At 41.5% G+C, this 26,229-nt stretch overlaps 1 protein-coding gene across 14 annotated transcripts in view; it reads left to right on the forward strand.

Moving 5' to 3' along the window:
* The window catches only part of CELF4 (CUGBP Elav-like family member 4), a gene marked incomplete at both ends in the record, with an annotated part of 674,262 nt that overhangs the window by 382,469 nt on the left and 265,564 nt on the right, over window positions 1-26,229 (forward strand). For all 14 annotated transcript variants that reach the window (XM_082784118.1, XM_082784126.1, XM_082784119.1 and 11 more), the window contains one exon: window positions 14,963-15,011. In XM_082784118.1, coding sequence (XP_082640244.1) covers window positions 14,963-15,011 — 49 coding nt within the window. The remainder of the gene's footprint in view (window positions 1-14,962; window positions 15,012-26,229) is intronic.

Consider the following 26,229-nt stretch of genomic DNA (forward strand, 5'->3'; position numbering starts at 1 on the left):
CAGAGATTACAAGAGTAAAGGGGTTCACATGGGAAAAGTCATTGTATAAATTACTTGAGAATTATGGTTAGAAGTATCTTGATAACAAAGCAAACAACAGAGCATCTTGGAGAGAGGTATTAAACACTAAAACCAGATCTGTTGATCTCAAATGATAGAAATGTTATGAAGGCTTTTGTTTTGTGGCTAACTGTACACTAAATAAAGTACCAGGTTCATCACAGAAAAACAGCAATGAGCTGCTGGTAGTAAGGGCACATCCTAAATGCAGGGATTTTTCTAAAGATACACATATGTGCATTTTTGTCCTACAGAGTTTAATCAAAGGATTTGCATGTTTGTTTTAGTTTCCAAATATAAAATTGTTTGGGGACAGTTTTACTTATTTTTACTTTGTTTGGAAAAGTAAATAATGCAGGAGGTAGAGAAAGTGCATGGGAACGGGAGCTGGACTTGATTTGAATTTGAAAAAGAAAGTGACAGATTTAGGATCAGTATCCTCTTTAAGCAAAGCACAAATAGGAAAGAAACAGCCTGAAGCAGTAAAAAGCAAATAATGTTTCTAGTAATTAACATTGCCTTCTGTAAAGATGCATCAATCATAAATTATCTCGAGCAATCATGTATGATATGATAATACAAATAAGAAATTTTGTTTCCATGTATTCTTTATTTCTTTATTTATTTTTGTTGTTGAGCTCTGTTTCAAGCATTAAGAATTTTCTTTTCTTCTGGAAAAGAAAAAATCATGTTAAAAAGTTGTGAGGGTCCAGAAGCTGGGGATTTAAGGAAAGCACCATATGTCAAGAGAATGATGGTAAAGCATAAAGCTAAAAACACTGGCAGTGCTTGTATGTGGTGTTAAACTGGGGTTACTTTTAAATACAGAGAGGTTTGCATTATATCATAATTCAAAGGATCAATGAGTAGTTTATTTAAAGTACATGATATTAAGAACAAAAACAAAGAAAACTGTTTATTCTCTGTCGCTGTGGTTCTGATTTCTCTCATTTTGTGTTTATACCATGTAGCACCTAATTGACACTGCAGGGGAGAGAAAGTGCAATCTGGCCCAAATTTTCAAATATGCTCAGCACCCAGTGGACCAAACTCTTTTAATTATCTGTCTGTATATTTGAGAACATCCTGTGTTTGAAACAGAACGTTCCTTAAGTAGCATGATTTCTTGCTCCGTTTCCCTCGCTGTGTTTTTATCCTCTCAGTTTCACAACATGAGACTGTTTCGCCCCTGTGATTTTGGAAGGACACTGCTAGAAAGCAGCAAGCCTTGCTCTACTCTGTGTTGGTTCAGACATGTCAGCATTGCGTAGGCTTGTTCCTGACCCCCACAGAAGAATCAGACCCTGGGAGTTCAGACACATACTGTAAAAAGGTTAATGGCTAATACTGCCAGAAAGTTTATGGCTGAACTTCTAGGGGCTCTCATCAACGCTCCGTCTTTAATCAAATGCCACAGCACAAAGAGGGAGGGGAGGGAAGAAAGCATTGTCTCTTCTCAGTGGGGCCTCTCTGGTTTTCCTCTTCCAACCTTACCCAAGCTGAACACACAGAAAGTTGGGGGGTTGAGCTGGCAAGCAAGTGGAAAGTTGATAGGGGCAAGGAAGGAGGGAGTAAATAACCTGAAGCTATCGGCTGTGATGCCAGAGGTGGCTTGCTGATTCCGGCCACTAACAGATGTGGACAGGTGAACCTTTACACCAAATCAATCATCATATTTATTCTAATTGTATCGTAATAGTCCCCCAGGAGCTCAGTTCAAATGAGCTTGACATTATTAAAATTTTAATGCCCAGTTTTCATAGCTGAATGAATATTTAAAGGGTATGTCCCAGACTTAAGTTATGATGATGAAGAAATTAATGGAATGTCTTGTTTAATGCTTTGGTACATGTTGATGCAAAAAAAAAAATGTGGTTGTTCAGAGAGAAAAAGAAAGAAAGGCAATGTTTGGGCATAATTAGACAGAGGAGGAAAGCATCAGCAATGCATTAGTATCAGACATCACTCTTGTTAGATAGCTCTCAGCGGAGAGGAAATATTTATCATTCGGGAGGGGGAAAGCAGGGTGCGGTCAGAAACCAGAAGAGAAGCAGCACCACATGAATGACAGATCAGAAACAAATCCCTGGGAGTCTCCAACCACATCCCTGCATGGTGGAATGAGATTGCTAGCCTTTGCTGGCTGGAACAGGCACAGAAAATCACCTTTGTTGCCCAACCAGGGTGTTTGTTTATTGTAAGTACCCAGATCAACTTTGAAGGATAGCATAATTAATCAGCGATACTCATCAGTCTCATAATTATGTTATGGATAATTGTCAAAACATGGGACCAGATGATACCAGTTATACATCAATGGGGGTGAGGGAAAGCTCCTCTCAAGTGGGAGGGTCTGATTCCGGATGGGCTGAGATGAGCACAGGGGATCACATCGGCTCTGAGGACTGGGAATCTGGAAAGGTCGTAGTTTTGTGTTAGGGTTTTTTTTTTGTCTTTTTTTTTTTTTTTTTTTAAACGTTAATCTTTCAATGCTTTTCCCAATTTGGGAAATGTTTGTGGAGCTAAGGATTTTTGTTTTCTCTTCTTTTTGAAAGCCATACTGGTATTTGCAAGGTTTCTGTTTGTGCCTATTCACTCATTCATTCACTATTAGGAACAAACAGAGGGCTGACTTGGGTGTTTGAATGGGTTTAAAATCCCCTTCCAATATGCATTTCATAGCTGTGAAAGAGGACTGAAGCATAAGTTAATGCTCTAAACCCTTCCACAGAAGATTTTCGTTAAAGGGGCAGTGTCAAGATTAAGATAATCTTAGTCTTTCTCTGAGTCTTTTCTTGTTTTTGATGTTGTTGGGGTTTTTTTGTTTGTTTGTTTTTATTATTATTATTTATTTTATTTTTTATTATTTGTGATTTTCCTTCAGGAACTGCAGCCCTGATCCAGCATGCAGCTAAGAGATTTATCTTTAGGCAAGGTTTTCACACATCTGATTCAAGGTGTGATTTCAAATCAGTTTAGACAAACCAGAGGAGAAGGTGGTGTGGCTGCTGTTTTTTTTTGGTTGGTTGGTTGGGGTTTTTTTGGGGGGGGAGGTTGTGGTGGGTTTTTTTGGTCGATTGATTGGTTTTGTGTATTTGTTTTGTTTTGTTTTGCTTTTGCTTGAACAGGACTTATTTCAGGTTATCTTAAAATAATTAGACTACATTTGTTCATTGATAGAACCAAGAGTGCAGCCATGCCACCGGTATCACAATAGGGACATGCCAGGAGAAGGAAGCCCCCATGTTCAGAAATGTTTCACAGCCTCCTACTTGGGACAGGTTTAGGTCTGGTCCGCCTGGGATGTGGGACTGAGGTCATGGACTGCTATCTGCTATCCTGTGGCAAGCTTAACCCATGGAAGAATTTAAATCTTGGGGAAAGGGAAATTTGAGTATAAGGAAGAGCACAAACACTCTTGAAAGCAGGACCAGTATACTGGCTCAAATTGGAGTTATTCCAGTACCAAGGAAAACCCTGCTTGCAGCATTAACCCGGTGATGCTCTCTTTCAACTCCCAAGGAGACTGTGCTTGAAGTCAGGCCTAAAGGCTACCTGCACATCTACATCAGTGAGACTGCCTTTATTTTATGAATCTGTCAGTGGGTGAAAGCAGATAGTTAATTTACACTGCTTACTCAGTTGTTTGTTAAATGGCACTGCCGTGGAAAGAATTTCTCCATGGGCAAAAGGGCTGGCTGTGGTTCTTATCTTTGTGGCCAGGCATACAAAGCCACGAGCACAGAAGGTCTAATCTGCTTGGATGGATGGTGGCCAAGCTCCTTTTGAACTCAAAGCACTGAAGTCAATGGGAGCTTGGCCCTTCCTAAAGTCTGCAAAGGCAAGCCAAGCAACCATTAGTGGCAAAGGAAGCATTTGGGTCTTGCTTCAGAAGAAGACATAAAGCTTAGAGAATGAAGAGAACAGCAGGGAAGTGCCAACAGCCAGAGGTCATGGGCTCAGGATAAAGAAAAGACGAGAACAGATGTTCATCACTAAGTGAGGGGGCAGGGGTTAAGTCTATAATGCCTTGAGTAGTACATCTGTCTCTCTGGCTTGCTTGCCTGTCCCACTGAAATCCACAGCGAAGAGGCCTCTGGCCTCTGTGGAGAGCACCCAACATACAGAAAATCGTGACATGCCCTGTATGCAGACAATACCCCATTCTTTCCCCTTATCTGTGCTTCCTCAGCAAGGCAGCTCCTGAGCACCCTCCAGGCTATGCCTCTGCCTGAATGAGCACCAGCTGCAGGCAGTGCTGGGGAGCCTCATTGCTGACCGACACAGAGAGCATCTGTGAGCCAGCTCACATAAAAGGTCTGTGAGCACACTGTAAACGAGGCGGTTCAGGCACTGATAACCACACACCTGCAAACACCTGAGCTGAGCACGCATTGCAAAGCAGATCTAGGACCCTCAGCACTTATTGATATCTCTCATTTAAGTTCTACGTGACCACCTATGTGCTGTTATTTGTGAGTCATGCTGGCTAGTTTAAGGCTATCTTGGTTATATCTATATGGGCTACTTTCTTATATGTGGATTATGCTGCTGCTCTGCCCTGAAAGAGCTGGGATCACAATATCTAGGCTAAAAGAGAATGTGGTGGCTCTGCTAAATGCATGCAGAGTTGGCTAATAGAAAAGGCCAGGGACAGAAAAGAACCATTTTAGATAAAAGGTCGTTTGGGCACATTTTAAAATTGGATGTAAATTATCTTGAAATAAACTCAAGTGGGAAATTAGAAGAAGAGAGGTGACAATATGGGAAAGCTTATTCCTGTTGGTATTAGGGAAGATGAGAGGTAAGGACAGCAAAATACTTGGTTTTATTTCAGAATGTGATGTGTTTATGAACAGAATTTCATATTGTGATTGCTTGTGGTAGCAGCGGAGAACTAGATTTAATGAGCAGTGTCCATTCTAGACTTATACCTCTGCTGTCAGGATCCTCAGACAAACAGGCCCTAATATATATAGCTTAGCATCACCACTGGGCCAACCCTTGGACACTTTGTATGCCTGGGTATGCTCACTACTCACTGAATGCCTAGGGATATCTCACATATGCAAGCAGCCTTAAACTACAGACACGAAGCTAAAAGTGTCTCCCAGTTCCAACATGTCATTGTGCATGGGGCTGTGACTAGAAGTCAACATCTACGAGGCCCTCTTCTTTCCAAGGAAAGGTCAACTGCACAAGCACCTGGCAAGAACCATGAGTATAAAAATGTACCTGTCTGGATGATCAGGACAGCAGTACCTTAGGGCACACCGTGTGTGTGGTGACACAGGCTAGCTGGTGAAAGTAGACCTATCTAGTGACATTTTTACTGTGTGACTGCCCAGAGATCTAAGGGGATCTCCTGCTTGTGTTTTTCATGTGCAAATTTGCATATGAAAGAGTATTTATAAATACTTAAAAAAAAAAAAAAAAAAAAAAAAAAAAAAGCAGTGCTTTCTCTGGCTTTGGGAAATAAGACTGTTGTTTTAAGCACCCTGTGTTTTGTTCCTCTTAACTCTCCTCAAGCCTGCTGAGCACTGGGTGTCCCCACAAAACACTGAGATCACAGAACCACGGAATGGTTTGTGTTTGAATGGACCTTAAAGACCATCTAATTCCACCCCCCTGCCATGGGCAGGGACACCTCCCACCAGACCAGGTTGCCCAAAGCCCCATCCAGCCTGGCCCTGAACTTTTCCAGGGATGGAGCATCCACAGCTTTTCTGAGCAATCTGTTCTAGTCCCTCACCACCTTCACAGTAAATAATTTCTTCCTAATATTCTAATCTAAACTTACCCCTTTTTAGTTTAAAACCATTACTCCTTGTCCTATCACTCCACTCCCTGATAAAGAGATCCATCAACCCCTCTGGCCTTCCCCAGTTCATTTAAATACAGAGACACTGTGATGTAGAGCACCACACGCTCAGCATCCCAAGAATGAACTAAAGAAACTCTGGAATTGGCAAGTCTTAATTTTGTTACTAACAGGATCAGCAGTTTCTTCACACTCCAGCCTAAACTGTTTTGCAGGGGGGAAGTTTTGGATTTGAAGCCATAGGCTCTGCACATGAACGTGAACTGAACTTAAGCCCCCTCTAGGTTCATCTATATACACGAGACAAGTGGAAAGATGAATCGATAGTTAGATGGATGGTTCATAATGTGTTTTATATGATATATAGAAAATACTCGGAGTGTGGGGATGGCCAGTAGCAATCATTCTCGGGGGTAGGCACCAGAGCATTGACTGATTTGTAAAGGTCAGACCCTTCAAGATATTTTTTTCATACCTCATACATTCCCATTTCAGATCTTCTCATCTATTTGTGTGCATGTCTATGACACGCATCTAGTCAGGCCAGGAAGAGGGTAGTAGGGAGGAATTAAGAGTCTGCTAGCCAGATAAGGTTTGGGATAGAGTCATTTCAGATGCAATTCATTACTGGTGAGTGCTTCCCACAAGTCAGGCCAATGTGATTTTTTTCACCAAACTTTCTAAAGCATTTCCTTTCCCTGCTTTTTCATTAATCCAACACTGTATCAATTTGTGCTGCCCACACAAAAGTATGCTTAATGTGTAATCACATGGCAATTCATGCAACCACAGCACTTACCTCTGGTCCCACAGGAGTAGGTTTTTGCTGTATGCTATATAGCTGCAGTATACAGATACAGAAAGTTGTCTGTGTAGCTAACCCATGTTGAAACAGCTTTCCTGATTCTGTAATGTTTATGGAAATTTCCCTGAGCTGAGGACCTGGGCCCTGAGTTTATTTTTTTTCTTCAGAGAGGAGATTGCATTGGATTCACTCTCATGGCTATCTAGTTTAGATCACTGTAATTCAATTATGTCACTCAGAATCAGGTACAGAGTGATTTACTTGAACTTTGCAATTACACACACACAATTCAATTGTAGGTGATTTTCTTGGCCTTTCTAACTTTGACACTAATATACTTTGCATTTCCTTAGGGCCTTCAATCACAGTAGATTTTGCTCAATGCTTTAAAAGTTATGACCCACTCTTAAAACACATTCATGCCAATACCTTTACTCACACAAGTAGCTGTGTTTATCTAAGTAGGATTACTGTTGTGTACATGGCAGGCCCCCAGAGGCTCAGCAGAGATGGTAAAAGGAAATTCCTTTTGGTATTTTGGGGGACGATTTTGAACAGAAAGAACTTTCCCTCTGAAGCAATAAGGAATAGTCATATTTTCTGGAAATTTCAGGTCAGTTATTAAACTGTCCATGTGTCCAGTTAACATCATGAGATCAAGAAATACATGGCATCTTGAAGAAGCAAGATGTTTGAGGATGGGATTAGGATCTCGATACACAGATGCAGTAATGCCCAATACACATTTGCTAAGACCTGCTAGGTCCTATCAACATTCCATCCTCTGCTATCAGGTCACAGCAGTGTTTGATCATCGATTTAGAGGGCTGATGTCTGAACAATACCCAACAGTGTAGAACATGGTCGGGCAAGAAGAGTTTGTTATTTGCCATTTTGTCTGCCTATGTGATTCAGGCATGGAAATTACAGAACATTGTTTGTTTAACACCAACATTTAGAACCATTTTTTCATCAGCCACCTTCATGGTACATTAGGGTGTCTTTCTCTTCATTTTATGGAAGAGAAAGCTGAGAAAGAGACATAAAATGATATGACCAAATTCATCCAGAAGACTGATGTAGAGCTGGAAGCAGCCCTTGTCAGAGGTTAACAGCCCAACTTTCAAGACTATTCCAGCCTGACTCTTTGGGAACTTCAGTAAACATGGACAACAGAATACGTTTCCTAACAGTTTTTGATGCAAAGCCTTAATCATACCCCTTGATCTTTTGTCAGGGAATATTCAAATTTCTTAAGCCCTGTAAGTAAGGGAGGAAAGACTATTATTACATAAATGATCAATGTAGTCATCTTCTATGGTCTTATACATTATACAGCCTTTAGTTTTTTGTTTGTTTTTTTTTTTTAATATATTATTATTATTATTATTATGACTCCTGAAGTGACTTAATCCTTTAGCACAGCCAGCAGATTATCTCCAACAGTGCTTGCTTCTGCCTTGGACATCATCTTCCTAACCATTAGTGGCATTTCAATGATCTTCAGCAGTCCCCTCCTCACTTTTTCTTCCTGTCTCTGTACTCATTTGAAAGTATTCAAGGCAAGTCTCCACCCTTAGTGTTTTCTCTTCATCTTCTTGTTTTTAACTCTATGCTTGTCCATTCTCAAGCCTGGTAGAGCCTTAGTCCTGTCTAGAAACCCCATGTACATTAGTTAGTAATGAAAAAGTGAGACAAGAAAGGAAAGGATAGTAAGAGCAGTGAGAGTAAGAAAGATGGAGACAATGAGAAATCATCTCTCTCTGTTTTCTACTCTTCTTCCCCAGGTGATCCTTCTACCTTCTAAATTAATATCAAAGCCAAGGGGAGCAGAAAAAGGTTGGTGGGGGAGAAAATGACAACCTTAGGAAAAAAAAAAAAAAATCCTGATACAGAAAAACGTCTGTCCCCTGTCTAATTCCTGCAGTGGCCTGTAGCTGATGGTGCTGAGAAAAATACAGCAGCAAGCTCTGACATTTCATTTCTGCAGAGAATTGAAAAAGGGCTTGCTGTAATTCATCGCTTCTTGTAACTCAAACCCTTTTTGACAGGAGTACCTGCGCTGTCTTTTAACAGTGGCACCACGGTGGCTGTAATTGGACATGAAAAATGATGTCGCACTTCTACTCGCGGAGAGGATTGGGGTGGGGGTAGATGGGGCAAGTGGCAAGTTGATGTGGGAGGTTGACATTTAGCATTAGTTGAATGGGTTGGTTTTAGGCAAAAGGAGGGAAAAGCCAAAATGAAGTGTAATGAGTAGAGTGATTTTGTCCAAGGTGTGCAAATGCAATAGTAAAGGTGGTTTTTAGCAGAGATGAAGTGACAAAGGATGAAAAGATAATGAGCAATGTGATGCATCTGGAATTCTGACTCCTCCATCAACCCAATCACTTATGGCATTTGTGGAGAAAAGACCTGCAGCACCCTGTCCTGCAGTAGGGTGGATTCACACCTGTAATGTTAACCAGTGCCCATAGTTCCCAAATACAGACTGGGAATCAGAGTCACAGAGGTTGCCTGAGGCCACACTGGAAACATAGCACAGATGTGAATAAAACTCTGATTTTCCACAGCTGCTTGGCACCTCTCATATGGAACCAGAAACCAAATTACATTTTCTGGCTCTTACCTAAACCTCTTTATGCCTCAGTGGTCCTCAGCACACCTCTGTCTTGGCAATGATGTTGAGTGAGGCCCTTCCACATACTGTGGTCAACCTGGAGTTGGCATCATGCATAGGGATAAACATATTGTCCTGGCTTACAATGGTTTTATGACTATTAAGCATTCTGGTACCATAATGCTGTGAATCTAATAAACACTCCAAATAGGTGTTCACAGTAGATATAGAGAATTAACATTTTTAGTCAGGCCATAAAGGGTAAGAGAGAGGCTAAAGAGGAGATAAACTCATTCTGGGTTAACTGATGATAAAACACTGTGCCTCTTTCACTGTGACAGCTCAGCAGGGATAATCTAGAATGAGGAACCATGATCCTATTTCAAAGGAGAGCACAAAGAGCATCTGTGGGCAGAGGAAAGGAGGACCATTGCAACAAACAGAAGTGTAATTATTCCTAGAGGAGAGCCTTCCAGAGTTCATCGAGTCCATCTGTCAGTTAAATGCTGGATCAGCCTACCTAGTTTTTTTCTTGTGATGCCAAATCTCTTTTAAAAATGTTTATGATAGGAATCACTAAAAGCTCACAACCATATCTGTAGTTCCTGTGGTCCCTTGTGGCTGCCCATGGTATTAATCAGATTTGCTGATTGGGATTGTTATTAACACCTTTCTGTTTTCCTCAGATCTGAGGTTTCTTCTTCTTCTTGGCCTAGCTAGGGCTCTTATGATTGCTACTACAAGTTCCTAGAGAAAGCTTCGAGTAAGAGACATCATTCTTGACTGTATTGACAGCTATTGGCTGGCACATGCATTTCATGACACTGGAGGCATTTGAAGTTGGGAAGAGAAGTTTCATCAATATCTGCCTTGGATTTCCTGAGATACTAGTAAAATGTAACGCAAATCCCCTATATACACAGCCAAACCCAGCAGGTACTAGGTGTTTGGATACCAGCCTAAGTTGTGCTTCATGTAGTGGGGTGAATGTAAAGCACATGATGGATCCTTCACAAAGTCTGGAGAAACTGAGCTTTAGACACTGAGGCACGGTGTTTTTAAGGCTGTATGTGCTGACTCTCTCAAAAGCAACTGTACCAGTTCTGGGTTTGAGTTCTCACAAAACTGAGAAGAGGTATCCTCACTAAGTGGCACTGCCCATATACAGTGTAATGACGTGAGCTCTTCCCTCAGAAGGCATTTGAAAAAAGTAATTTGGGGTCACCATCCTTTCTAGTTTAGGGCAAAGATGGCATTACACAACCTTATTTACTCCCAACATTTTCCTCCTGTGAGCCCAACTGAGTGACGTAGGACTACTTCTTTCTCCTATCACACTTTCAGGGTCCACCAAGGCATGACAGATATTAAAGATATCCATACCATTTTTTGTCAAAACACTATTCAGGGGACTGTGCTTTGGAGTAAAAAAAAAATGATTTATTTGCATTAAAATTATGGCAGTTCTCATGTGAAGAATAAGCAGAGAGCTTGAATCTCTGAAATCCCTTCTTTCCAGGCAGGTGCTTCCCCAGACTGGGGAAGGTACCTCTTTCTGCCATTTTATTTCCCCACTTAGCCTTTTTCTGCTGCCCATGCCAGCTGCTTGCTCCCAAAGTGTCTGTGTAAGGAAAGGGAAAGAAAAAAAAAAAAAGAAAAGTTCCGTAGATGGAGAGCAGAAACTTAATTATTTTCCTCTCAATGTTTCTCCCTATAATTGGTGTCTTTCATGTCAAGATGATATCAATTTGTATTATGGGCTCCGTGCATGCAGCACTTTCTCTTTGGTTTATAAAGAAATTGTCAAGTGTATAAATCATAGTGTACATTAAATTACACTAGCCTTTACTTATTAATTTCTTCAGATTTTTCTTCATCTGTTGGATACCCATTCCCTCCCTCTGTTTTTCCTTTTCACAGAGATTCTCTGCTTCTCCTCCCTCGTGCCCCAATCTCAAAAAATAAGTTACCCAAATATTATCTCCTCTCATTTTGCTTAAGGGCCTGATGGTCTTCTCTGCCTTTTGCAAACTGACCACATCCAACTCTTCACAAGTAGGAAGAGCTATTTCCATTTCTTCTAAAGGTTGGATCCAAAGTTTACTTGAGTTCAGAGGTGATGTTTATGTCTGTTAGCATACCTCTTATAAATTCTTAGCTCATGTGACTGTTTCTCCTGATTACCTGACATGCAAGTTCTGCCTGTTCTGGCGTAAGCAGCAGGGACCTCCTCCCACCTCTGAAGTTGGATTAGCCATGTATCCACATAGGGAACTTGTACATAGACCACAAGTTCAGCTGTAAGGGGTTAACAGCTCTGGAGTCAGATCTTGGTACATGGATGGTGTCAACACCAACCTGCTGTAAACACAAACCAGTTACAATGGAGGAAATCAGAGCACAGAGACAGAGAAGGTGTTTTCTGCTTTATTATCCTGTGTATGAGGACTAAGAAGTGGCTCATCTCACCTAACTCCACCCTTCCTGCATAGACTACCTTCATGATCAGTGGAGAGGAACAGGCACTGCAGAGAACTATTCATCACATTCATCTCAGACACCAGTCTGAGGAGTGGCTTAATATCACACTTTTTAGGCATTTTTACTTATCTGACATAAATCACCCTCCTTGCCTATGTTTAACAGATCTTTAAATGTCTATAGCAGCTAGCTACTCACATGTGGTTACAGGAGAGCTATGGCAGGCTGTCTGTCCTGCTGATGCCAAATACATTGCCTCCAGCCCTGCTAGTATCTTATGATACATGTGTGTGAACGACAGATCTTTACAGTTGCAGAAGCAGGGTCTGATACAAGGTTTATCCAGTACCGGAATCTTTGTTGGTTTTAGCACTTAAAATGTCTGGAGTTTTTTAGAGGGTACAGGCATGCAAGAGAGCAGAAATTGCTCAGTAGTGTCTGGAGCCGTTGATCCTTCTTTTTCCGAGAGTGAATCTAACTGTAGTCAGTTTATGGCTAAGTACATTTTCCTCTCGAGACAACAATGCAGCAGGATCTGCTATGCTCTCCATCATCTTAACCTACTTGTCAGCCACTTTGATAACTTTTTATTACTAAATATGTGTGCAGAGCAATTAGAATAAATCTAAATGACTACTTTCAAAAAAAAAAAAAAAAAAAAAAAAAAAGGAAATTAGGAAAAAAAGAACAAACCTAACAGCTTTGCTTGCTGCCCAACTGCAATTAGCCACAAATAAGGGAGGGGCAGAATCGCCCCTACTGTTCTCCAAGGTAATGGAAACACTGGAGGAGAAGCATTGAGATGCTAGAAAATGAGTAATAAAATATTTAGATAATAAATAGTAGTACTAACTAGGTACAGGACATGACAACTAAAAAGCTTGCATGTCATTCATTGCAAAACCAAAAGATATAGGATTAATTTTTCCAATGTTTTCTAGAGAAAAGACAGTGATTCAAATCTATACCTGTATGTGACTGGCAAGAATCAGGAATAAAATTTATAATCCCTGCATCTGCAAGCCAAACCCTGACCCCAGCACAAAGCTTCAGCAGGCCTGTGGCTCTTGGCCCTAAGTGTCTGAGAGCACAGGGGTGGCTATGGTCAATGACTTTTGCAGGAAAGACATGGAAGGCAACTCTGAGCACCTTTGCACTCTCCTTCAGGCAGAGTGCAAAGTTGCTCATACTTTACTCTGTAAAGTATGCATATTCAATTTAACCCCCATCTGCCTCTTATTTATTTATTTGTTTATTTATGAGGTGGGGGAGGCATCCTGTAACGCGTACCAGCCAATTTTTGATCTGTCTTTGTTGGGAAGATTCCCATTGCCATCTGAATTCCTTGTGATGTCTGTTTCAGCTTGCACTTTCAGTAGCTGACAAATCTAAGGATAGTTTCAATCCACTCAGTGGTGGTCACACAGGAAATATATTTTGAGTAGTTCATCTCCATAGTGTTTGTATTGCTTTAAGTGACATGGAGGAAGGGCAGGGAGAGGTTTTCAGAAGAAAACCTCATCTGGTTGTGATCCAATCTACATGCCCACCTGTTAACAGGAGGGGAGTATTCTCACTCTGCGCATCAGACACCTATGTTGTGTTAGGTACCACCAGTTGAGATGGTCATTGACATCTTCTGCCCTTTTCTCCTGGGACTGAGCAGCTCCAGGTGTAAGGGTATGTAGAAGGAGACCCTTCCTTTAAGGGTGGATGGATAAAGACCTTTTCCAAGGCAACAAGGGATAATCAGAAAGGGAGGCAGGATTCCAGCAGGCTTATTGCATCCAGAACTTCTAAGTGGGGAGACAGTGACAAGAGACAAACCTCCCAGTCACGCTAGTTGACAGGCTATCAAACTACAAGTCCACTTTGAGGAAGATTAGCGTTTGCAGCTGATAAGACATGAACTAGGGGGCCCAGACTGGGAGGGTGCAGAACAGCAGAGCCCTGTGCTTGGGGCCAGCTGCTGGGGGCCGAGCATCTGCATCTCCCCCAGCCTGGTGCATTCAGGGTGTGCGTGTGCACTCCCCAGCAAGCTTCAAGCCAAACTAGCTGGCTAGGAGGCAACCTATAAGGCAGGCAAGGGGCCCAGGGTCCGGCGGGAATGCTTGGCTGGCTATGTCTTTGTGTATGGGAGCCTGGTGTGGAAGTGCTGCTGGAGGCAGCCCTTGGCTGGGCAGTCTGTGTGACTGGCTATGTCAGCGTCCTGTGCATCTGTGTGTGTCCTTGTGTACCTGGGGTAGGTGCCCAGCTTTGCTACCAGCTGGGCCTGCAATGGGGAAAGTGGCAGCCACGTCTCCCAGCCTGGGCAGAAACCCCAGGGTCCCAGGCACCGGGCTGAGCCCCTGCAGCTGAGCAGGAGGCAGGCTGGGCCCAAGTGGCCGGAGGAGGCAACCACGCTCTGCACCTTGCCTGGCAGTGGGGACAGTGATGGTCCCCACTGCTTTTGTTACAGAGACAGAGCAACAGGGATAAGTCAGAGAACAGAAATTCTATTCACTGCACAATGGCAAGGTTTTTATATGTGCTTATGTTCTGATGTGAGAAAGGAAAAAGACATCTGAAAAATCAAAAGAGGGAGAGGTTTTGACTTGCATACTACGCCCATCCTTCTCAAAAAAAAAACTCAACAGCCACCATTTCCATGACATGTGGACAAGCCTGATCTAAGTCTCATTCCCCTCGTATGACTCTGATAGACATGCAACTCACTATCCTATTGAGCCAATAGTCGAGGTGAAATTCACTTTTCCGTTTTCTTTTCACCATGACAATCTCAAGAAACCTTTGCAATTAAAGTTTCACTGAACTGTATGTTCTAACAAAGTACTACTGTTCTGACACAGCATTTCCAGAAGGAACTATTAGAAATTTAAAAAGTTACATTTAAAATTTCATGACCTGTGTGAAATGAGTCAGATCCCTCACCTGGAGTGATTCAGCAGAGCCCCTGTTAGGTAAATGGGGTGACACTGGTTCACCTCAGACCAAGAAGCTGCCCAAGCAGTCTGTGCTCTGTGGTCACTTCTTTGCTTACTAATTGCTTTTTCCCCTTCTCACGAAGTCTATTCTGATGCTAACTGTGATACATGTTAAAAAACAAAGCAAGCCTCTGTATAACAAGGTTTGATTCTATTGCTAAGTATTTGTCTCTCTTTGCTTTCTTTTACAGATGAACAGACCGATCCAGGTGAAACCAGCGGACAGCGAAAGCCGAGGAGGTAGTTGACTGCATTGCTTTCAGCCACAGTGCTAAGTATAATTGTTGTCTCTGGCTTCTCTCAGGCAATGTGCTGATCAATTAGTAACGTAATCACTGCCAAAGAAATTCCCTCTGCAGCAAAGATTCTCTTTATTAAATCTCCTTTACTTCGTCTCGCTTTCCTCATATTCAATTATTATTTGATTTTAAAAGGCAGGCAGGTGCCAGCGATTGCCTGGGAAACAAATAACTGCCTTGTTAAGAAGTGAAGCATCAGGCGCTGACTTAACAAAGTTTAACAGCAGTGACGGCAACATAGGTTTTTCAAACCTATGTTTGGCCAAGTTGCAGAGGTGTTTAATTTCATTAGGATAAAGTAGATATTTTATGTTTTGTCTGACCATGTTGTTTCTGCTTGAACTGAAACAACTCTGTTTTTGTAAAAGTAAATTCTGAGGAGTTTTCTGCACCTGTATCAGCTTATGTGGATAAATCTGTTGTTGAAGCTGAAGACTTCTCTCAGTAGCAAGGAGTTATTCAGGATTTGCACAGGTGTAGCTGGAAACAGGATCTGGTCTTTTGCTTTTCCATGCTGCGTGGTGGATTTGGAAGGCTTTGCTAAGTGACCACTGAGTGGATCACAAGTGACAAGGTGTTTTCTCTGAAAGGTTTTCTGACACAACTGATTTTGTGATACTTCAGCTGTAAGACGCTCAGTTATGCAGGACAGATTATCATTCTGTTTTCTTGTATCAGCACATTTCTATACATACATATATATATAATATATATATATACATGCATATATATATATATATATAATGACATGGTTCTTCTCTATCCATGTTTCTTTTAGTGACAAAAATGGAGAGGCTTTTGTCCATATATGCAGTAAAAACACTAGTGCTTCTGTATCATATAAACATAGCAATAGATTTTGTCATTTATTAATGATCTGGCTCTGAAATGTATGAAAATTCTTTGATTTCCACCATGGACATAAACTCTTCCTCATTTATGTGACTGTTATCTTTGTGTTGGCATTAGTGGAAATCACCAGCACCAACTACTTAAAAGGAGCAAAACTCTCAGACAAAAGGCCCTGAAATTGTGCACTTTTTCAGTTGAAAGCTTTGGATTCCAGAGACTTTTACTGCATTAGTGTGGGGCTGAAACTCTCCAGTGACTCAAGTTATTGGAAGACTTTGTACGTAGCTCATAGTTAAAGGGCTGGTGTCACAGGGTGGTAAAACCAGCAGGCTGGCAGAGGCTCTGTAAGGAAGGTCTGTGGTGCCATGTAATTGCAGAACAAGGCAAAAGCTGAATGATGGAAAAATGCCAGAAAGCCCAGGGATAAATATGACGCATTTGGAGTCCCTGTAAAGTAAATTCAGGGGAATTCGTCCTGCAGTGTGCAGAAAGTGTTTGACAGGCTCTGTGATGGCAAGTTCTGCTAGGAAGGGTTCTAGCACACTTCTAACCTGCAACAAATGCATGACACATAACACAGCATCATCCAGTGGTTTTTAACAGAACAGGATCAATTTGCCCCCTTTTCCTTCCCCTCTGAAGATCTGGCTCCGTGTCTGGGTAGGCGTCAGTAAGCCATGGGCAGTTGTCAATGCAGATCTCCTAGGGGAAAAGGAAAAGGCTCAGCTGCCTGGGCAAATGCGGGGACATTATGCACATTCCAGTGGAGCTCGTGCCGACAGCGAGAGTGAAGGGAGGGCCTTTTGTCTATTTAATTAGACATACCAAAAAATAATAATTAGGCTGGCCAATTTGCTTAGTGCGCCTACAGGGTATGTAGCTCCCAATAACTCTTTTTTTTTTTTTTTTTTTTAAATGCAAATCACTAATAGAGAACACACGCCTGGCTTTCTGGGGAGGGTTTTCAAACTCTTGCTAAGAGCAGCTGCTTTAAGGAGGGGTGGTTTGAACCTCATAGGGCTTGGGTGGCAGTTTGATTCTGCATTATCCATCACACCAGTAGTTCCCTCTCCATTGTATTTTAGCTAATTATCTCCCCAACACACACAAACCTCATCTTTTCTCACCCACTCCGTTCCCGTATTGCTCCTGTCAGTAGTGATCATAATGCAGGGGCCAAGCGGGTGTGCTCATCATTGGTGTGAAAGACACGTTGTCCTAATTCCCCACTGACAGGCTGCTTGTGGGCTGGTGATGTTTCAGAACGGCATGACTCAAGGGCAACTATGGGAGAAAAGAACAATTGGCACCCAAGGGAGGCATTGCATGAAAACTTACGTTCTTCGTGAGCCCACCGGTTAAAGCAGACATGGCAAACAGAATGCTAAAAAGGAGGCTGTGTATCTTAGGAGCACATCAAAAGACTTCATTAGGGCTGCAAGATAAAGGTCAACTTCAACAACAAAGAAACTTAAGTTGTAGCTTATTATACCCTGTCCGTGTATGGGGATGGGACACGAGGGAAGTGTGTGTGTGTGTGGGGGGGGGGGGGGGGGGGGGGGAGGTTTGGTAGATGAAGCGTCTCTTCTGCACAGCACAAGTGTGCAGTCTGCTCAAAGCACTTGCTCTGAATATGCCCCTGTCTTTTGGCTCATGGGGAATTTTGGTGCCAGGCATTAAAGAGAGGATGTGGTGCTCTTTGAACCTGCAGTTTGCCAGGAGGCTGTTACTGGAAATAGTGAGTGGTGTTCCTGAGGAAGTGAGGTTTTGTTTTATACAAGGGCAAATATGTGCATTTTGCTGAAACTTGGATCCTTGACTTTCCCAGTCAGTTCTCCCCAAACCTCAACCTGATAGGAGTCTGGAATTTACTCCAACAACACCAAAACCAGAGATTCTGCTCTGCCTTTTTCTCCCTTTTTCTGCAGTCTGGGTTTCACTGGTCTTTAATCCATTCAGTGTCTTGATTCTCAGTTGAACCAAAAGTTGGTTTGTTGGTATTTAGTGTGTGTGAGCATGAATTTAGAGTATCGGGCCATCTAGATTTGGGGAAGAATTCGAAATGTTGCTTGGCACAAATATAACTGAACCCAACAAAATGGAAATACTGAGTGCCCATTATTAGTTTTGCTGTGTTTATTATTCTGTTTGTTAATCTCCATATTGGACTAGGAGCAAGACAAAGAATGCAATCCTTTTCAATAAAAACTGGCATTATTTACATTTGCCTAATCTCACAGGAACTAGAAATGAATGTATTTTCACTACATTTCTCCTGGGAAACATTCTAAATTAATGGGAAAATTTTGCATCTTGCATTCCTGCCTATTTGTGCATGTGCAGATGCTCAACTGCAAAATGTTATATAGGAGTATTCCTTCTATCAAATGCTTCATGAGGCTTCAAATACCTCACAGGAAGGTCAGAGTCCTTTGACATTTTATAAAGACCTTAGCAATGATGGAATTAGTAGAACATGATAAAAAGGCAAAAATTCTCTATTTCATTCTGAAAAATCAGAATGTAACTCTAGCTTTATTGAGTGTATCTTAAAAACTTTCATTGGCTTTCGTGTTACCCAAATTTTAGTTTGACTTTATCGAAACTACTTTGCCATAGGTTAGGTTGTCCCATATATCCACATTACATTCTGGATATACCCAGACAAATCCCAGTTAAACTGATAGAGTTTTCATTTCATCATTTCTGTTGATTATTTCTCTTAGTTCTTTGTCTTGTGCTCAGCTCTAAAAATAGTCTGTAGCTATCAGTGACTTAAAGTTTTGCAAACTTAGGGAAAGATCTCAAGTCTGTTTTGTGGTTTGGGGCAAAAGTTTGGAGCCATTTCTTATTTTATCTGCAATATCTCTAGCTCTCACTAGACAACTCCTGCTGCAGCTGGCAGGGTTAACCTATGATAAACGCAGCCCCTAGGTCCCACTAGCTTGTTCTGGGAGTAACATTTTTTAAAAGGAAAGGACTCTCCTGCTACTCTAGTTGCACTCCGTTAGTGATGCTTAGATGCGCCATTGCCTCCACATTCCTCTCAAAGGACAGGGGAACGTCCATAAAGGAAGGCATGCAAAGGCGCACACAGTGTGCTACCCAGGCTCAGCGCTAACCTCTCTACCCAGAAACACTTCACAGTGGTTTCTGGGTCCTTATGTATTTTATGAAAGAGATACAGGTTCCTGGACTAAAGAAAATAAAAAAGCCAAAGTCCAAAGTGGTTTAGAGTTGAAAGGCTGCAGTGTCCTGCAGAGAGGGAGCTGAGGGATTTACAGGAGAGACTGCTGTTCATCACATCGCAGTGTTTTCTGAATGCAAGACTTCACAAATGTACAAAAACCTTTGTGTCTGTCTGTGCTTGCAAGAAAATTTGTTTGTGTATGTTTCAGGGAAGGCATGTGCAGTGCCTTTTTTTTTTGTCTTTTTTTTTTTTTTTTTTTGTCTGCTGTTTAGGGAACATGATAGCAGCTGCTGGAAGGTTTAGACTGTCATATTTCAATTGACTTGCATCATTTCTCTAGCCATTATTCAGTGTGCAGGCTCTGAAATTATCTGCTTGGTTATGGTTTATTTCAGCTTCAGAGCAAAATGCCCACTCACTTACAATAAGCAGCAAAACTGTGGTGCCTTGCTCATGCACTATGGTCTGTTTCTTTTTATTCCCTTCCGTCAGCTTAGCAATGATGGTGGGGCCGGAATGGCTTCTCCGCAGTTTCTAAGGCCTATTTTCCCTCTGGGGCAAAAGTCTGGATCTATTTCTTATTTCATCTTGGCATTTCTAACTCTCGCTAGATCTCTGCTGAAGCTGGCAGGGCTTATCTGTGACAAACACAGCCCTAGGTCTCACTAACTGTTCAGCATTTAGCTATTTTGCATTTAAATATTCAGAATTCTGCAGCTCGTGCTGATGGCTATGACCTCTCATGAAACTTCCTGTCCGGGTACTAGCTAGATCCCAGCCTGCTTAGCTGCTGAAAATAGGCAAGACTGGGTGTCGTCAGCTCAGTTTGGCTTTATGCTGCTATAACAAACCACATGGAATTATTTTCTTCTTGTCTGGAAGTGCTTTGCAAGGAATAGGTCTGGCTGCCCAGCAGGAAGGTGTGAAGAATAGAGTTAAGGATAAGTAAGGATATGGCATTCTTGGCAGAGCTCAGCATCTCCCCTCATGCACTGTTGGAGGTTAGGCTACTCCAGCGTATGAAAAGTCGTGATGTCTGTGACTATGCACAGATCAGAGATGTACCTTTGTACATCTTATCTCTTTCTTATCTCTGAGCCATGCATCTTTCCTGGCATGCTGAGCTCCTTGGAAGGCATTATGCCAGCAGTTTCCCAGTTTGTATCATTGCTGGCCTTCCTTAAAAACTTCATATCCCAGAAGCTGGAAAGAAAGATGTCTTGCTTCCAAACGGTGGTCCATCCAGCCCACTTTTAGATGACCTTCCCAGCTGTTTCTACTCATCACATTTTCTTTCATGGTCTCCCCATCCATTCAGCATGAACAGGCAGACAGCACTGGCAAACGCTCCAGGTAGGTAATGTGGAGGAAAGATCCAAACTGATTTTCCCTGAACTCATGCTGAGGGCCTCCATTAACTCTGTCAACATCATCATGAGTCTAACAGTACTCTCACCCGCACTGTGTATGGCTCAGGTAACATGGTATTGCACAAAGGGGGACTTGAGAAGATTACGCACTGTACATGCCAGACTTTGCTAAGACCATGGCACTTCCCAGGATAAGATAACTGGTTGGACAGTAGCAGCTCTGGCTTCAAATGGTTTTTAAGGTTTGGATTCAAGATCTCTGGACAAGTCATTTGCCACATCCTCGCCATATTTCCCTTCCTTTCCCTCAGTGCCCACAAAAGTTTAAAAAGCTTCTTTATCTTCCCTTGCAAATTGAAAGGAGATTTTTAACTCCATGTCACACTGTACTTCTAGATCTCATTTTCTCATACACCTCCTCTTCCTGAGATTTGTCCAAAATATGTTTAATCATCTGTTTTCCACCTTTCTTGAAGGATGAATTAAAAACAAACAAAAAAAAATAAAATGATAATTAAAAAAAAATATCCAAATATCTTCTCTGTATTAATTGCATGTTCAAGATTAAACAGCTCACTGGTGCTTAGTTGCATTAACTCCATGTTAAGGAAAAAGAGAAGGAAAAAATATTTTAAATTAATCTATAATAATAATAATAATATATTATTATATCTATAATAATAATAATATTATAAATAATCCACTGTGAGGGGAGATGAGTTCATGAGTCCAAAGGAAAAAGCAAAAGCTAGAGCCTATTGAAAAGACGTTAATATCATTCTGGGAGGCAGCCTTCTTGTCTTAGAGGCTGGGGAAGAGTCAGGACCCCCAGAAAGCCTCAGCACAGCATCGTAGACAGTGTGGACACTTGAGGAATGGCCGTCAGAGGTGCTGTAGTATTAGGAGGGAGAGATTTTGATGCCTTAGAGAGCATTCGCCTACCTGATCATCTATTCAAGGGCTGGGGAAGAAACTAGGCGTAGGACCGCAAGGGCCACCTTGGGTGTCCCACAGTTTTGCGTATCACTCTGGTGTCTTCTGGCCTGCATTTCCTGACTTTCTTCCAGTGTGAACAGAGATTCTCTGATTCCAGAATCAAGAAACTCACCCAGATCTGGGCATTTTTCTTTCCTCTCAGTCCAGGTGTAGCCATGGTCTTTGAGAGGGTTTTGAGCCCTGAGCTGGGCTTTAGGCCCCACTGTGTGTGACAGAGCCTCTACAGCAATGCCCAAAGCCACTCGGTGCAAAGGGATTTTGTCCACTGGTTTTCACTCCAGTTCAGAACATCTGTTAAAAACAGTGGCGTTTTTTCTTTAACCATTATCAGTCTGATAGGCTTGATCTGGAAACATCATTTTAGTACTCATGTACTTCTCTTTCTAACTGTCAATTGTCATGGGACGGATTGGAGGCGATGAGAAACGAAAAATCTCCACGTATATTGTGGAAACTCAGGACTGCATGACCCTACTGAGAGCTGATTCCCCATTGTGTTCACAGGGCCCTGTTTTCAAGCAGGCGGAAAGTACCAGCAGCGCTGTATGCAAATGGATCAGTTAATTCAAAGTAGCCCAGGATGACCCCATTTGTGCTCCCTTCTGTCTGGTAAAACTTCATTCTGGGGGAGAGAAAAGGCTCTGGCAGATCCTCAAGTGTAGTGTTTTATATTCGATGACACTCCTGAAGGCTGATGTGCTCCACTCTGTGCTCACCTGCTGAAAGAATATAAGGGAAATCAAACTTTTGTTCACGTCTGCCCTTTCCATCGTGATTGAAATCGATGGAAGGGTGCCCATCAATAGGAACTGGAAAAGATCCACAGGACATTGTGTTCTAGCACATATCCTAAGGACAACCTTTTAAACCAAGTAGTAAGGGAATAAAAAGAGGTAGGAAAAAAATAACCATGTTGCACATTTTTCATAAAGCATCTGTAATCTAATAGTTTACTGTCAAGAAGGAGCAGAGCCTAGAGCAGAGCCTGGAGAGAGGCTGGGGAGCTCATTGCCTTGAGGTTTTGATATCAGTTCTTTTCTCTGCTGCTGAGCTACCGCACGACTTTTGATCAATTATGTAACTTTGATTCCCTTCTCACCCTTCCTGCATCGCCTGCTTAGGTTATGATTTGCTTTTATTTGCTCGTTTCTTGTGGTTAGTGCCTTTGGCATTCCTGTATGCTGGGCTGTCAGTGTCATAGGGTTAAGGCACCAGTGCAAGCCTGTAGCTGTGCCTAAAATGATGCATACAGGACTAAAAATTCAGTATGGTGGATGACTGAGGCCCCTCAACTGCTCAGTGATGTTTGGAGTTTTTTCAATAACTGAGCAAAAATGGAAGAAGTAGTGAGTGGAAAAGAGTGGAGAAAATAAAAAATGTAGTCCTATAAAAAAAAATCCTGCTTTTGTAAATACAGCTTAGCTCCTAGGTGAACTCAGGGACATATTACAATCCTAGTATCTTTTTTTAATGTAAAGGTTGCTTGTCAATGGGTTTTTATACAGCATTAATAATACATTTATAGGTACGCTCCACAATTAATTGCAAAGCATTTATGGCACTGAACAGTTAGAATGCATTATGATAATCACTCCTCTTGCATTGACTTTATTGTAAAGGTTTTGCTGATCATTATAATTGGCTTGTTATTACACAGGGATATAATAACACCTCTCTGTATAGTAGTTTATAGCACATCAATAGCAAATGCATTCCCTTTACTGGAAGCAATGTGCATTTTATTAGAATATAGCTGAATAAGTGCAATCCATGTAGACAAATGAAGTTTCTAATGAACTGTCTCACAAAAGACTTGAAATAACAAGACATTTATTATGTATTTTTCTATTGACGAACTTGTAGTTATGGTTACATGGCCATTTCTTTAAAAAATGGTAGGTATGTTTTGCTGGTCTTTCAGAGAAGCATTTGGGAGAAGGGGAAAGTATAGGCCATTTTTCTACCTGGTGTTGAGGAAAGTAAAGGTGTCTAATGCTCATGCCTTGCAGATTTAATTTGCCTCTCAAGACTTTCCAAGCTTGTTCCTTGCGAGTTTACTCTGATATTCACAGGAGACCAAAATGTTGTTGCATCAAACCCAAGCCCAGCTCCTAGAGTGGAGCTTTCCTCCTAGGTGATGCAACATCATCCCCTGCGCGGTCAACAGTGTGTTACGTATGAGGGGCTTGGTGTTGTCCCTAGTCCTTTTGAGTTTTATTTGTTTGTTTCTGTTTGTTTCTTCGTTTGCTTTATGTATTTTACCAAGTGATATTTTAATGAAAATACACAAGCCATCCACGGGCAAAGCCTGTAACAAATCCATTCTCCCTCCTCATGTCAGAACACCAGTGTTGCTGGTTCCTGTACAAAACTCCAGAAGGAAGAGCCCTTAGAAGAGGTCTGGTGCAAAATATGGTATAAAGAAGAATGTCAAAGAGAAGAACTAGTACAAAAGAAACTGGAACATCTATCAGAAAACTCAGTGGTTGCAGGTTATTTAGAATTGGGGTAAAAGAGACATGTTTTATAAATACTAACAGGAAATACTATGAGGTCTCCAAATTTTCTCTCCTGCCTGCTGTCTTTACTCTGGGTCTTTTGATTCTTTCTGGCAACACAGAATTGAATGCATCTAATACATACATAAGCAATTCATGTGGTTTTGTTTATTCATCTATCTCTAACTGTAAGCAAGGTCAGTCAAGTACCAAATCACTTTTAAAACCCTGGTCCTAGATAAATACATTTGGTGTTTCCAGATGTGGTGAGTTCAGACAGTTACAGCTCTGCCTGAAATATTGCCAGGGTACAAACCGAACCCAGAATTCATCACGTAATGCTGTGTACCTGTTTTTTCATGACTTCCACTTGTTTACTGCATGCTTGCAAAGCCATTGACTCTTGTGTAATCCAGGGTCTTTCTGGAAAGTGGCTTTTAGTGTGATGTGGGAGCTAGCAAATGCCTGGGCTATAGTCAGTACCCTTGGCTGCTGGCACAGAGAGGTTACAGCTGAGCAATTTAAAATAAGGTGGGCTCAGCTGTGCAGTCTCGGTGCGGACTGAACTCCCTCTCTGATGGAAGTTTCACTGAGAGTTTTGCCCCTTTGCTGCTCAGATCCCAGATTACTGTATCACAACTTGCAAGAAGTCTTGAGACTCAGGAAATAGTGGAGGTCAGACAAACTTTTCTCCATGGCACACACAGTTTTTTTCAATTGCTATGTATATTTTGCAGTACATAAGTGAAATCAATTTGGGGAGGTAGGAAATCCCTATGTAAATAATTCAGCACTCTAAGTGAACTGTATCTAGTGCTTTTATCCAGAAATTGAGCTTTGTAGGTGCCTTGGACTTAGGGCCAGAAGAAATTTTAAACAGTGTTTCTGCATGACTACTCTTCAAATGTTGTTTCAGGCAGAATTCATCTTACCTGATTTTAGTGCCTAAATATTTAGGCATATGGTTCAAGTTAGTTGCCTAGATTTCTCCTGAGGACAGTGAAGAGGAGAGAAAGGTACCTCCAAAATGTGATTCTCACCGTCCTAAGACATATGGAATAAATGCTGCTCTGAAGCTTCCTTTCCCTCTCTCTCCACTGAATTTGGAGCAAGCGTATGGCAACTAACTCAGATTTAGGTATTTCGCTTTTAGACATCTGAAGAGAGGTAAGATGAATCACAACTTTCACCTTTGCATACCACAAATTTCCATCTGTAGCATATGAATGATGATACTTGAGCTTTTTGAAGGCTTAGTTAAAATCTATGAATAAAAAGTGCTATATAAAATGTATGGATTACAGGAGATGCTGGGTTTTTGTCCTAAAAAGGAAAGGCATCTTTCTCTATTTATGTGTTTATTTTACAATGTCAGGAGGAGAATAGGAGAGGTTGCATTCCAATCAGCCTGAGCAATAGAGGTAATCTGATCAATTTTAATTCCTCTTCAAAGGCAATTTCCATCTTCAGTTTTATATTTGGGTTTGCTACCATTCCCATTCTCACGGCAGGAAATAAACTCAAAATAACAACAAAAAAATTCAAATTAAAAGCCATGCCTAGCACCAGTGTCTTTAAAATGAGAAAATGTGTTTTAATAATTAACAAAAATATTTTTATCTTTAAAACCAGCCCATTTTGGAATCTGTGATGGAAAATGAATATGGCCCCTTGTAATATCATTTGTAGAGAGGTAATTTTCAAGGCAGCACTGCACTGAAACATTTTCCCCCAGGGAGGATAAACAGTTGGCTTCAATTAGTGAGGGACTGTTTCCCTTCTTTTCAATTTTAAGGGCAGTGTTGCAGCATGATCCTGCACAGACGAAGAGAAAGCTGTACACAGGGCAATAGACTGCAGCTTGGAAGACTGAGGCTTAAATTCTTGCTGCAGATTTCCTGCCTGTCCTTGAAGAGGTCACTTTGGGTCAGGCTATTTATTATTCTCACTCCTTTTCTACCTGGTGAAAATAATAATAATATTATATTTGGCTGAATATATATATATATACATGAAATTGGCCAAATAACTTTATGTGATTCCAGTTTTCACCTATAAAATAACATCGGTGCGGCAAGGATAGATGCATTGAAGATTATTAGGTGCTCGGGTTCTCTAATCATTAGTTCCACAGAAGTAGCTTGGTTAGATAAATAGAGATGTTCAAAAGTGTCAAATGTGTTTCACTGCTCAAATCTCACATAAAATCAATGGGCCTTGGGTGTATAAATATTCCCTTTGAAAATCTCCCCA

Source organism: Aythya marila, assembly GCF_965140915.1.
Source record: "Aythya marila genome assembly, chromosome: Z".
NCBI classification, from domain to species: Eukaryota; Metazoa; Chordata; class Aves; order Anseriformes; family Anatidae; genus Aythya; species Aythya marila.